Source organism: Diabrotica virgifera, chromosome 5 (genome assembly GCF_917563875.1).
Source record: "Diabrotica virgifera virgifera chromosome 5, PGI_DIABVI_V3a".
Classification (NCBI taxonomy): Eukaryota; Metazoa; Arthropoda; class Insecta; order Coleoptera; family Chrysomelidae; genus Diabrotica; species Diabrotica virgifera.
The window spans coordinates 251,059,993-251,075,071 of NC_065447.1; the positions used below are offsets into that span (position 1 = coordinate 251,059,993).

Here is a 15,079-nt window from a genome sequence, read left to right on the forward strand (position 1 = left end):
ACTATACATCTGACGCCCTAGAGTACTAAGGATCGTGAGAAAGAAGAAGAAGATTTTAAATACTGAAGGTGAAGACCGGTAAATTATAGGGAAAAGTGACATAATTTTAGAGTCAATCCATGCCAAGTGGTCCAATATAAATTAAGTTGGTTGCTTGACTATTTTTAATATTTTTTATTTTTCTACTTTTTAAACTTCAATCATTTATTTTATTTTTAAAAATTTAGTTTGCCGATGACGGCCGTTTTTGTTAAAGCGTATCGATCATTTTCACGGAAAACAGGGCTTCGCTCTTTAGCCAATATTTTCACTGAGCTTTATCCTAGAACAATAAATCAAAAAAAAATTTTTAGAAAAGTATGCTCTAAAAAAACGGCCTATAGCATTATTTAATTTCAAACTACTAATTGTAGAATATCCTTAAGGCCGTAAATGAACCTCAAAGTTTGAAAAGGTAAACAGCTAAAATGCCATTTTCAGCATTTTTTTAACAGCATAAGGCAAGCTGATAATGGTTTGTAATTTTTTTCTGGAAAAGACATACGTACATATACTTTAAATAAAAAAAGTTTGAGCTTTCAGACTTAAGTAAATTTTTTCAAAAAAAATCTCAAACATGTAATTTTTTGAAAATATTCAAAGTTTGACCCCTTATATTTCTGATGGACACGGATGAAAAGATTTGAAATTTGGCTGAATGTTAGCCCCTAGCAAGTAAAATTAGGAGTAAAAATTTGGAGTTGTAGACTTACGTCATATAGGAGTTACATGCCTGACAAAATGGTTAAAAATCATTAATTTGAGCGTTTGCGGGCAGGGTAATTAAAATTTAAATAAACTGTCTAATGAAATAAAAATTAATTTATTTTCACCAGATTTCACAATAAATACAAATTAAATTAAAGACAAAGCCTTGTTTCATCACTATAATCAAATTCAAAGTTTTGTTAAATATTATAAAATAGGTTTGCAAAAAAAGTACTGTGATTTTAAGATTATAATCATTTAACATACCACATACCTCAGACACATCAACATATAGGAAGTTATTTTTTTGTAGGTAAGTTTAAAAAGATTTATAAGTTTCAAATTAGCTAAAAAAGAGCATGTTTCAGTAATTATTACTTCTCGATGGAGGCCCCTTGACCCCTGTTGATGGAGGGTATCGTCACCAAGCCCTCCGTGGGTATGTATATGTATGATTTGGTCACGCTAATCTAACCTGACAAAACCATTTTCTTTGGTATTATTTTCTTCCATTACAGTTGTTTTTTCTACTTTACTAATTAAATCCATTTGTGATTCCCATACCTATTTCATTTATGATGTTTTTCAAATGCATAAACACATTAAATATGTGGAATTTCCATTTCTGTATCATGTATGATCACCTCGATATTAACAACCACAAATATTGATAGAGGTCAAATTTAATTATTGCAAAATGATATATATTTTGCAAGCAGTTAAAAAATCAAAGTTTGTAAACATTCTTCATATGTACATGGTATGGGATTTATATAAAAAAAATAGATTAAGGTGCATACACTAATGTTTATATCATTATGGTGTATGAAATTTTTACAGGCGACTCACAGGCACAGGGTATTATTTGAAATAAATAGTTGCCCAAAAATGGAAATTTCAAAACCTAACCTTTCGGCCGATTCTTGTCCCTATACCAGCTATGTGGCGTCATGTGGCACCACCCTAGCCACAATTAAGCTTACCAAACACATTTTACAGTACCTATCCATTTTATGATACGTTTACGGCGGCAAAATACTTTTTTGTACGATTTGGTATTTTTTTACTTTTATACTTGGTAGGCGATAATCTTGGTCCAATGCTATTTAAATGCATTCACTTGCCTTGGTAATAAAGTAATCTTTCATTCTGCGTTTAAAATTTTTAAAAAATACTTATTACTAAGTTTTCTCAGGATTCGAAAAAAAAAATGAATGCTTTTGAATAGCATTGGACCAAGATTTTGCGCCTACTCCTTAAGGGTGTAGGAGCAAAATTTCGGCTCTATTGCCTTTTAAATGCATTCATTTTTTTTTCGACTCCTGAGAAAACTAGTAAGTAGATATTTTTTTGTTTATTTTAAGGGACTTTCGGCCGTAATGTATTCGTTCATTATGCGTTTAAATTTTTCAAAAATATTAATTTTCTCAGGATTCGAAAAAAATAAATACATTTAAAAAGCATCGGAACCGAAATTTTGCACCTATCCCCTTTATTCTGTTAACGACTCTCCTATTCAATAGCGACACCTCCACGTGATGAACCCCAGTAACCTGAGCAATTCTGATAAATATTGTGGTAACTAAACAGCTTGTTTACATGGGCGGTTTGCCAACGTTTGACGCCGCGGTTTACCTGAAAAACCCAACCGCCGCGGTTCGTACACATGAGAGCGATTGACTGGCGGTCTCATTCCTCCCCTAGTAAACTTACAACCGCCGCGATTTGACGACGGAAAGGTTGCATGTGTACGATGTTGAGCGGTTGCATTTGTTTCTAACAAACTTGAACTGCGGCGGTTGGGTTTTTCAGGTAAACCGCGGCGTCAAACGTTGGCAAACCGCCCATGTAAACAAAGCGTAACCCCTGTGATAAGCACAGTCAGAGCAATCGGGACGGAAGAACCGGTCCTTCGAAGATAAGGGGGTTGACCAAGAGGTTAACCTTTTGCCCTCTTTCCTTGAAAACTTATTGTTATGAAAGCACAAAGAGGAAAAGCAGGACTGTTTAATTCACAACCACTTTAGCAAACGGCGTAGGGATAAGAATTTACGGATCTGCAAATGGAACATACGAACCCTTTAAGCTCAACCGCTCTTAAAATGAAATCCGACGGAGCGTGTTGATGCGCACTTGGCGAAATAGACAATGTAGCAGAAATATAAAGACTGAAGACGGGAGTCAACGCAACGTGAGAAAGCGAAATTTCTCTCAAAATATGTTAATTGTCGGTAAAATGACACGATTCAAAGGAATTTAACATACAGGTACTAAAGCGTTTTTAGCCTTCAGACGGAGCTACGATCAGTGCGGTGGTAATTTTACTAAGTAGTGGTCTAACCACGTTGTGTAGAGTTTGGCAAAACGGGGTGTAAAACAAAAAGTTCTGAAGACAGAATGCAAAGATTTGTGTTTTTCAGTAAGAGAATATTCCTGACCTTTATACTTACTGTGACTTACCCTGCAACTGTCTGTGCAACGGGCTTTGCATCTTCAGAATACGTTGAGAAATGGAGAATTTCACACAAACTTTTAAGAAAACCACACTATATCACATTAAAAAACCACCAGAAATCGGCGACTTCAAACAACAAGGAGATTTATGAAAACCCTTAGCATCAAATCCAAGAAATTGTTCTCCTTGTGCTCGAAAAAATCTCACGGATTAGACCGAGATGAAAAAAACTAGACCGAGATTGGAAAACCTGACGAATCCACAACCGCATAATATGCACTGTTGTTGCCCCTGGGAAACGTAATATAATTAAATGGGTTGTGAAGACTTACAAGTGAATAAAGTTAGGGTAAGCAGTTTTACGATTTTATTTAAGTTAATAGATTATGGAAAATAGAGAAAATATACAGGGTGTAACAAAAATACAGGTCATAAATTAAATCACATATTCTGGGACCAAAAATAGTTCGAATGAACCCAACTTACCTTAGTACAAATTTGGACATAAAAAAAGTTACAGCCCTTTGAGTTACAAAATGAAAATCGATTTTTTCGAATATATCGAAAACTATTACAGATATTTTATTGAAAATGGACATGTGGCATTCTTATGGCAGGAACATATTAAAGAAAAATTATACTGAAATTTGTGCACCCCATAAAAATTTTATTGGGTTTTGTTTCCTTAAACCCCCCAAACTTTTGTGTACGTCTCAATTAAATTATTATTGTGGTATTCTTAAAACTTTTTTGCCTCTCAGTATTTTTTCGATAAGGCAGTTGTTATCGAGTTGAGGCTTATTTTTTAATATGTTACATAAAAAATTTATGGGGGCTTTGTTCTTTTAAACCCCCAAATGTTTGTGTACGTTCCAATTAAAATATTACTGAGGTGCCATTAGTTAAACACAGTGTTTTTAAAACTTTTTTGGCTCTTTGGATTTTTTCGAGAAGGCAACTTTTATCGAGATGTGGCTTCTTTTTTAACATGGTGCAAAATATACCTAAAAATGTAAATCATACATAAATTTTCATATTATTACCAAGTCTCCATAATCGTACTTAACCATAATATACAAATATGTGGTGGATTTGAAAAATATTCAAAATATCTTGATTAAAACTGATTTTTCGAAAAAGTACTAAGAGCCAAAAAAGTTTTAAAAGCATTGTGTTTAACTAATGGTACTACAATAATAATTAAATTGGAACGTACACAAAAGTTTGGGGGGGTTTAAAGGAACAAAACCCCCATAAAATTTTTATGGGGTGTCCAAATATCACTATAATTTTTTCTTAAGATTCTACTGCCATAAGAATACCATATGTCCATTTTCAATAAAAAATATCTGATAGTTTTCGATATATTGGAAAAAATCGATTTTCATTTTGTAACTTCAAACTGTTGTAACTTTTTTATATGCACATTTGTACTAAGGTAAGTTAGGTTCAATCGAACTATTTGTGGTCCCAGAATAGGTGATTAAATTTATGACCTGTATTTTTGTTACCTGTATTTTTGGTACAAGGTATATCATTAAAAAAATAAACATTTACGTTTTTTTGGAGGAATGGAGCATACAGTTTAAGAAAAACGGCACAGCTTGTAAAAAATGCATCAAAAAGATGGAAGGCAATCATAAATACGAATTTCTGACTTATTGATCTTAATTAGTTTGGTAGAGCCATGTTAGACGAGGTAAAATTAACAATGGAATTGATCAGTGCAAGAGCAACGTAAGAATTTTGTGGCAATAATGATAGAAAACCTTGAACTATTAATATCTCATAAGAATTTATAGACGACTTGAAGATTGTCGTCTTCTCTTTCTTTGTACCGAAGTTGAAACCTTAATTTGAGTGAAAAATAAATTAGGTAGATACATACTTCTTACTGTACTAATTTAATTCAAACAATAAATATTTTTTTGGCCACCCCGTATAATTATGTTAATGTTTATATCACTGAGTAGAGAATTTAATAACCTTTAAATGGGCTAGTACACGACCCCTATTCCTATTTAAAAAATCAACGATTATGTCACCAACCCCACATGGATAGCGTCACTAATATGGTATATGTATATAGGCCAAAAATACGTGATTTAAAAATAAATATCACCCTGTTTCGAGATTTGTCCTGAAAGTCGCCTATTCTCCAAAAAATAATTTATTTCATAATAATGTCATCGGTACATTTTTTAATATGTACTCATAAAATTGGGATTAAGATAACTCTTCCAATCAATTTTTAATACTCAAAGTTGATAACCAGCTATTGAATAAGATTATAAAAAGCCCCGATATAAGTAGATTATAAAAAATTTACCACTGATAATGTAATTATTTTGATTGAAATATATACGTGAAAATAATGTTGAGCACCAATAATGATAATGACGACTTCTTGTATGTACTAAGTTTTGCAGATGACCAAGTGGTAACGGCTCAAGATAAAGAAGATTTATCTTAAAGATTTCGGTTTGGAGCCCAATAGGAAAGTGAAAAAGAGACAGCCGTTGAAAATCATGGAGGGATGAAGTGAATGAGACCATGGAAAGACGAGACCTTAGAGATGAAGAATGGCAGGATAGAAAGGACTGGAGAAGTACAGAAAGAAATTATTAGAAATCCTTATACATTTTATTTGCCAATGTACATATATTAACTCCAACCAATGTTTGTGTACACAAAATATAGTACATTCTTTCACGGTTTTTGCTCTAAATTTTTTTTGATGTCAGACTTCATTAGAATACAAAGATTGCAATGGGCCGGACATGTGAGTGATAAAAATAGGAGAGGATAGGCTACCAAAAAGTGCACTGAATGCTAGAATGCAGGGAAAGAGACAGGTTGGAAAGCCAAGAAAACGCTGGGAAGACACAGTAAACAGCGACGCACAAGCCCTTTTAGGAGTCCGTGTATGGAGAACAGCAGCCACACACAAGCAAGGGTGGAGGCAAAAAATCAAGGAGGCCAAGGCTCAATTTGAGCATGTAGTGCCGTAGAAGAAGAAGAAGAAGAATGAAAATTTGTTAATAGCTTAACGGTGTCTAGTCGGACAAATTTTGATATACGGAAACACTGGAACAGGGGAAGTTTTAATTGTGGGACGTGATTTTAATTGTGGAACATGTCATCCTGACAAGTTTTTGATTGTGAAACAGTGTTGCCAATCGGCAGATAATTATCCGATTTGCGTACCTTTTTGAGATTTGTCGTATCTTCTTCGTATCTTTAAATAAATCGGATATTTGCGGATATTTTTCAGTGTATCTACCATCGACTAAAACTTTCTCATCCATATATTCCCAACACCAACAACACATTAATTTTGTTTGGTTTCACCCAAATTTTTATAAATAGCCTATACTAGATGAATGTTAGTGACATCCGATACTTTTCATCTTTTGACAAAAGAGACATGTGCCGATTCTTTTGTTTAGAATTTGAATGCACAAGTGCATCCACTTGATGCATACTAATCCAATTCAAATTTCAAAAACCGTCTGCCGTCCGATGTTATTTATGAGTTTTTAGTTTTTAGTCTTTAAACTTATGAAAGCTAATAAATTTGTGCAGAAATATGCATTTTTAATAGTTTTTGTAGAAAAATCTACTTATTTGAAACTAGTAATATCTAGATATCTACTAATTAACTCCAAAATCCTTCAAAATTTTTTGCCTATAAAAATTATTTAGTCGGGCATTAACGTTGAACGCACCACGGGTATTATGGATAATAACTTTGATACCTTAATAACTACAAGACTGTCGAATACATTTTTATTGTTTTAGTTGTAATAAATCTTTAGTTGTTAAAAGAGCGTAGGCGCAAAATTTCGGACCAATAATCTTTAAACGTATTTATTTTTTTTCGAATCCTGAGAAAACTAATAAATCTTTTTGAAAAATTTAAACGCAGAATGAAAGATTACATTATTACCGAGGACTGAAAGTCCCTTAGAATAAACAAAATGTTTCTTTTGAATGAGATATTTGAAATTAAAAATCACACATAATATTCTCTTTTCCTTTTACCCCTGTAACATATTAGAATAAAAATTAGAGAAGTCTTTAGGGACTTTCGGCCCTCGGTAATAATGTAATCTTTCATTCTGCGTTTAAATTTTTAAATAATACTCATTAGCTTTCTCACTTGCTCAGGACTCGAAAAAAATAATGCATTTTAAAAGAATTGACCAGAAATTTTGCGCATATACTATTAATGTAGCTGTAGTTTCTTCTTCTTCTTCTTCTTAACTCAGGCGAGACTCATTAGTCTTTGGCACTTGGTCATAAGACCTTTGTACCAAACCCTGTCCTTCTCCTTAAACTTTAATAAGTCCTGTGGCCTCAACGAACGCCAACAGTTTTCTTATTGGTAGTTTTAGGATCCCTTCTGATTCAAACCTCATTTGACCAGTGAAGTCCTGCCTTACATCACCCAGCACACTGCAATGGCATAGTATGTGTATGGCAGTTTCTTCTTCCATTTCGCATTTTCTGCACCATGGTTCATTCACCTTACCTAGTTTGTATAGGTGATTTCTTAAACGGCAATGTCCAGCCACCATTTCAGTGACCGTTTTGATCTCTCGTTTATTGAGGTTCATCAAAGTGTTCGAGAGCTTTTTGTCAATATTCTTGGTTATTTTTTTAGTCTAGATTTGCAATTAAGTGGTTCTCCATTTATTTTGATGATTCTTTATCAGCCATTTCTGAGCCTCGTTTTTCATAGCATCTTTAGTGATGCCACAGAAAGGTTCTGGGCCTTCAAAAGTTTCTTTCGAGCCTTGTTTCGCTAACATATTATCTGCTCGTTCGTTCCCATGCACCCCTTCATAACCCGGCACCCATATTAAAGACACTTTATTGTGCTTTGCCAGGTTATTGAGGAGATCTTTGCAGTTTCTCACCAGTTTTGATTCGGTGAGAGGGTTCTTTACAGCCAGAATAGCCGATTGGCTATCTGTGTAAATGTTGATTCTCTTAGCTTTAGGATCTTCATCAATGATTTCATCTAGCTGTAGTTTATTTTGTATTGATTTATTTATTATTTATTTTTCCAGTACCTAGTTTTAGGTAGGTAGTTATTACGTTTTAATAAAATAATTTTTAAAAGTGTTTTCTTTTTACTTAAATAATTATAATAAATTAATATAACGATCCAAATAATGAAATATTTCCATTTATTTATTGAAGTTATACTTCTTTACCGGCGATAGAGGGTGATTTTTTTATATGTTAAAACCTATCAGCCCGGCGCATGCGCATTATAACTTTGTTCTGATTGGATGTTCAAATGACGTCAAAAATTATCCGATATGGCAGCTGTGGTTTGGAGGTAAAGGTAAAGGTAAACAAATGTATAATATATTAGTTTTATTGTTGTAAGGACAGAAACAAAAAAGTTTATAATATTGTAGTGACTTTTTTAAATAGTTTTTAAAAGCAACAGGTACGTAATAATTGTTAATGTATCATGGGTAACTTTTATTCGAAACATTTTTTAAATTATAGACAGATGGCGCTATAATCGAAAAAAACGATTGTTGGAAATGGAAAATTTAATTAAAAAATGGAAAGTCCTCACTGAAATGGAAAACTTTACTTAACTTTTTTTGGTTTTAGGACCTACTCTTCACAACCCAATAGGTCGCCAAAGCGCTCGAGTGACTGCACATTTAGCATACTTTTAGAGTTTATAAAAAAAAAGAAATAGGTTTAGTTTTAAATCTGGTAGTTTTTCCATTAATTTGAGTTATTATAAAGTTATTTTACTTAAAGTACAGCCAACAGTAACAACTGAACAATCGCCTAAATGCCGTAATTTTGTAATGTTGTTGAATCAATGTTTGTCAAACATAATTTTAAAGGTTTTTTTAAAGAAAGAAATTGTATTGTGCAAAAATGTTTTTACGAATTATAATCATTTAAACAATTAAATTGTTTATAACCAATTCCCGTCACCTCCAACACCAAAGGAAGTTTTAAATTCGAATTCAGCGGGCCAAGATATATGAGAATACACTCTGAAACTCCATGGACTTTGATCGGCCACGAAACAGTCCTGGTCTCTAACTCTAGACTAGTGATTGCAACTTTGTATGTACTATGTACGAGTGCAAATTTATGCAAATTGGTGATGAGTACGTGTACCTGTACCCATCCTGATAAATGGCAGGTTTTTTGTCAATTTTAAACAAGTATAAGATTTTAAAATGGTGAAAGTACATTAGAGATAATTATTTATTGATCTAGCTCTAGACTCTAGTTCTAGAGAGTAGGTATCTAAAAGATTCGAAAAAGTAGATCAGAAGAGGCGTGTATCAAGTGATGTATTTAAAGACAGGTGATGATAGTAATTTCTAAAACAACTGACGATAACCGACAATTCTTAGCTAAAACTAATAAACCAAAATGAACTATCAAACTTACTGCACTTCCTTTTCGTTAGTTTCACCATTTGTTGTGGCAGGAATAACTTCAAGAGTGGTCATTTTTGAACTAAGTTTGAAGAGGATTCGACGACACAATGCAGAACACGAAAAATTTTTTACTCTTGACCTATACTACACAACGTTATCACGATTATCGTTACATGATACAATGATAAAAAACGTTATGAAGTACATAATATATTCGGCAATCAACTGTTTACGTTCATTCTATATATATTAAATAATGGGCTAGCAACAAGAGTCAATTACCTAACGTAATGCTTACAATACTAGGGCGGTCCGATAAGTACTTAGCCTTCAAAAGAAAAACGAAAATTTTGGAAAAATGGTGACTTATTTCTGAACGTAGTCTCCTATTAGCTCGATACACTGGACCCAGCGATGCTCCAACTTCTTTAACCAGTCTGAAAAATACTTTTTCTCGAGGTCTGCAAAGTAGGCTTCCGTGGCGGTGATGAACTCCTCATTTGACTTTTAATTTCTGCCCGACGAGTGACTTTTTCAGTTTGGATACAAAAAGAAGTCGTACAGGGCCAAGTCTGGAAAATACGGTGGATGGGACAGCAGTTCGTAGCTCATTTCGACCAATTTGGCCATGGCAACGGCGGAAGTGTGAGTAGGGATCGCCAACTTCTTGAAAATTTTAAGATCTTGTCTTGATTTCAAGACAAGATCAAGACAAGAAGTAATTTTAGATTTCAAGACAAGACAAGAAATTATATATCAATACCAAGATTTCTTGTCAAGAAAACAAGAAATCTTGAAATATCTTGACTAATAATGAAAACTTTAAAACGTATTTATTTGTGAAAAAGATATCATTATTTTAACATAATATATTTTAATTTATTGAGCACTTTTTTTGCTAAAACGATTTACAAAAATGGAAATTAAAAATAATAATTAATGATACTTATTAGGTACCTAATCCCGTTGAAAATAAAATTGCAAACTAGATTTTATTTTAAATAACAAATTTAGCACATTTTTAAATCGGAATTGATAAGTCATGAATTAAGGCAGATAACACTTCTCATGGAGTCAACGCCTAGCAGATTTCTTGGCTTTGCTATTGTTAAAGCTGCTCTTGAAAACAGCATTTCCGCAGGTATGTTGCTGGCGTTCCAAGAAAATCCTTGGCCATTTTCGACAATGACGGGTAGATATTTTCGTGTCTTCTCCACCAATCAAGTATATTCTCAGACCATTATATTCTGATCTAGGATCATTTATGTATTTTTCAATTTCATACTTCCAAGATTGTAAGTTATCGTTGTCAGCGTTCTTAAATATGTAGGTAAGTAATATCTAAATCAAATTCGTTATCTTCTTTTTCAGACTAAGCGCTGGCTCTGGTATTGGATTCTGTAGATCATTCTGGGATTTAATAAAATAGTAAGCTTTAAATATTTCTTCAAATTTTTGTACTGATTGTAGAAGCTTTCTCTAAGATGAAGAGGAAAATGCCTCTACTTTATGACGAGCATCCAAAATAAGAACTATACAGTATATCCAATTAGTTTTGTTACAGTGTTTCAGTATTTTATCTCTCGCAGCTTGAATGAAGTAAAGTAATTGCTTGTCGGTAGTGTATCTGTCAATTTAATTATCAAGTTAATTAACCCAATATTTTCAAAAAGATAAAAAAGATCAAGGCAGGTTTTGTTTATATTTGATTCAGAGTTGGACCACCATCTCCATATAGCTATTTCAGCATCCTTATGCCTCATCGGTGAAGCTCAGAAGTCTCAACTCTGAAGGAAATACAAACAATTCTGCCAATTTAAGGCAAACCATCGCAATGTAATGAACCCACCTCTGAGACGCAATTCAGCGACATCTTTCGTATTACGAGGAAAACAACGAAAAGCCCCAGATGCAAAGTTTACTACCTTTTAAACAATTAGAATAATTGAAATAAAAATATAATAAACAATATTTTAAATCCAAGACTTTTCGTTAATAAACTGCTTTCTGGCTGCATCCCATATCTCCGGATTTTACAATATATAATCACAAGAGACGACGAAAGTAGGAGAAAGCAAATAGAGGACGCTTAGGCCACGCATTTACCTTTCCTTCGTCAAGGAAAAGGACCGAAAGACAGTTTCTAAATACTCAAACTGAGTAAAAATGAAAAAGATAAAAAAGATCAAGGCAGGTTTTGTTTATATTTGATTCAGAGTTGGACCACCATCTCCATATAGCTATTTCAGCATCCTTATGCCTCATCGGTGAAGCTCAGAAGTCTCAACTCTGAAGGAAATACAAACAATTCTGCCAATTTAAGGCAAACCATCGCAATGCAATGAACCCACCTCTGAGACGCAATTCAGCGACATCTCTCGTATTACGAGGAAAACAACGAAAAGCCCCAGAAACGAAAAGCCTCTGAATCAAATATAAACAAAACCTGCCTTGATCTTTTTTATCTTTTTAATTTTTACTCAGTTTGAGTATTTAGAAACTGTCTTTCGGTCCTTTTCCTTGACGAAGGGAAGGTAAATGCGTGGCCTAAGCGTCCTCTATTTGCTTTCTCCTACTTTCGTCGTCTCTTGTGATTATATATTGTAAAATCCGGAGATATGGGATGCAGCCAGAAAGCAGTTTATTAACGAAAAGTCCAATATTTTCAGTTTGTCTAAAAGTAAGTTTACTCCAATTACCACCGTGCAACCGTGCCCTCTTCGGAGCACGTTCACGGGGTGACGTCTACTGTCTCAACTGTTCCTTGATCTCTGGTGTGTACCAGTGGAACCATGTTTCGTCGAAGGTTATGATACAATGTAGAAACACATTTGGATTACGCTTAAACAGCATCGGGCACTGCTCTGAAGGAGTCTCATAGTTATGCTAATTGTCAGGAGTGAGCAAACGCAGTACCCATCGCCCAAAATTTCATGCCCAAAATTTCATGCATGATATGAACCACGTGATTTTTTGAGTACTGTCTCAGCTATCTTGCGCACCTTCAGTCGATTGTCTGACAATACGATATCGTGAATTTATTTCACGTTATCATCCATTATAGCCGTTTTTGCGGCATGTGGACGTGGATTATCAAATAATGATGTGTGTGCACGTTGAAAATCTTGTGATCAATTTTTGACGGTCACTACGGTCACTATCGAAGAAGATGAGTCACCTTACACAACATACAAGAGCCCTTTGATTTCACTGCAATATTTCCCTTCCAAAAACGAGAGTCGAATTACCGACTGATATGTTAACTGAATTACGAGTCCGATTCAAGTGAGATGTTAACATAGGCCGTCTACAAGAAGGTATTATTATGATAGGTGATGATAGCAGATTTTTCTTGCAATAGCGGTACCACTGGGCGGAGAGGCTACTACTATTAGAGACTACTTATCTGACCACCCACGTATATTTCAAAATAGAAGAACAGGAGGATCCAGAATGTTATATCAAGGACAGTTCATTTAAAAAATCATTAAGGATTTAACAGCGTATGTAATACTTAGTACATAGAGAGTTAGACAACTAAGGTATTCCGTGACTGTGGCCCGGTCAGATATCTGTCCATCGAGACCTGTTTTTATGGACTTCGATAACCCAAACCTGTATGTCTCCTGCAGTGAGTTCGATGGACTTTTTAAATTACTAGACTACTTAATACCAAAAATGCACCATTTTAAGAACTTTCGTCTACTAGTTTAACTCGCCTATTAGTACTATCTAGTAAGAAATAAACCATTTTAGTCCAGGAACCGAAGCTTTTCACTTCGCAATTTTTACAGAATGGATCGATTTGCTTGAAAATTTGAGAATAAGTAGTGAATAGTCCAAGGATCAAAATCTATAAGATGCCGAAAGGCGCTTTTGCCATGGGGGTGGTTGCCACCCCATCTGTGGGGTGGAAATTTTTTATTATATTTTGACCGCAAAAGTTGATAAAAACGTTCATCCTAAGCAAAAAATGTTCTATACATTTTTTTGATAAAATTAACAGTTTTCGATTTATTCGCTATCAAAAGTTTTAGTTTTATATCTAAAAAATCAATGTTGTTCGATGGTATACTCATTTACAATTTACTCAATTTTCGCCGTAGAAAATTTTTTTTGAAACCAAGTTCTTCGAAATTAAATACACTACAATTTATTATTTAAACATTTTTTGGTATCTCTGATGCCAATCTTTCTATTCTGAAGAAAATGGCATTTTTTATCAAACTACAAAAATTCGTTATTCGATTTTAACTCCAGTTTTTTAAAAACTAATCATTCTAAGCCAGTCAGACTTCTAGAATCTACTAATAATACATAAATAAAGAAGAATGAATAAGACCAATGACTAAAAACACCGCTACCTTATATTATTATGCTTCCAATGGGATTTTCCCTTTTTTTTTCAAAAAAATATATTGATTTTTTAACCGTAACTTTTTTATTTTTAATCTTAGAAAGTCTGATAAAAAAGAATTTTGTAAGTTTTCATAAGATCTATTAAGCCTATTAATATTAAATCTTTTTGAAATCCTCAGCCGCAAAAAGAGGTGACTTTGAAAGGGTTGGTAAAGGTGGTTTTTGCATGTTATTACAAGTTTTAATTGTCAATGGCTCACTTAATTTTTGCCGTAGAAAAATTTTTTGCAATACAACTTCTTGAGAATTAAATAAGGTACAATTTTATAGTTAAACATTTTTTCGTATGTCTGATGGTAATCTTTCTATTCTGAAGAAAAGCCATTTTTTTTTTCAAATTACAAAAATTCGTTATTCATTTTTAACTCCATTTTTTTTAAAATTATCATTCTAAGCCGGTCAGACTTCTAAAACCTATTAGTAATATATATAAATAGAGAAAATCAAATAAGGTCAATAACTAATTTTAATTAGGGTGGTGATTAGGGGGTTGCTCCCGATCACATTTGCGCTGAAAAAAATAGGGACTGACCTTCTTTTCATTATAAGTCACTTAATTTTTGAGCTAGAGACTTTTTTTTTGTTTGTGGAGATAGATATTTTTAAATACTTTAAATTAGTTTAAACTAGTTATCCTCGAAAATGCATAGTTTTCCCGTCTTTTGACTTTGAAACTACAATAATTAGCATTTGACGAAGAAGAGCTAACATATAATAAAGTATAGCTCGATTACTACTGGTCTTAAAGAAAATTAAAAAAACCATTTTGTTTATTTTTTCAAAAGGTACATTTTTGTTAAATAAAGTTGTTTTGATAAAACGAAAACTTTTGGAGTTATTAGCAGAAAACGTATTAAAAACATTGATTTTTTCGATATAAAACTAACACTTTCGATAGCGAATAAATCGAAAACTATTAATTTTATCAAAAAAATGTATGAAACGTTTTTTGCTTAGAATGAATGTTTTTACCAACTTTTGCGGTCAAAATATAATAAAAAATTTCCACCCCTCGACATGGGGT

The 15,079-nt window shown here is 33.3% G+C and overlaps 1 protein-coding gene across 5 annotated transcripts in view; it reads right to left on the reverse strand.

The window, feature by feature from the left end:
* The window catches only part of LOC114338064 (uridine phosphorylase 1), a 120,363-nt gene that overhangs the window by 29,035 nt on the left and 76,249 nt on the right, over positions 1 to 15,079 (reverse strand). Inside the window, exon 1 of one of the 5 annotated variants that reach the window (XM_050651104.1) lies at positions 9,647 to 9,815. The exons of the other annotated variants lie outside the window; for them this stretch is intronic. Within the exon in view, the coding sequence (XP_050507061.1) occupies positions 9,647 to 9,708 (62 nt within the window). The 5' untranslated portion in view covers positions 9,709 to 9,815. Of the gene's footprint in view, positions 1 to 9,646; positions 9,816 to 15,079 lie in introns of those variants that run through there. 5 annotated transcript variants of the gene reach the window in all.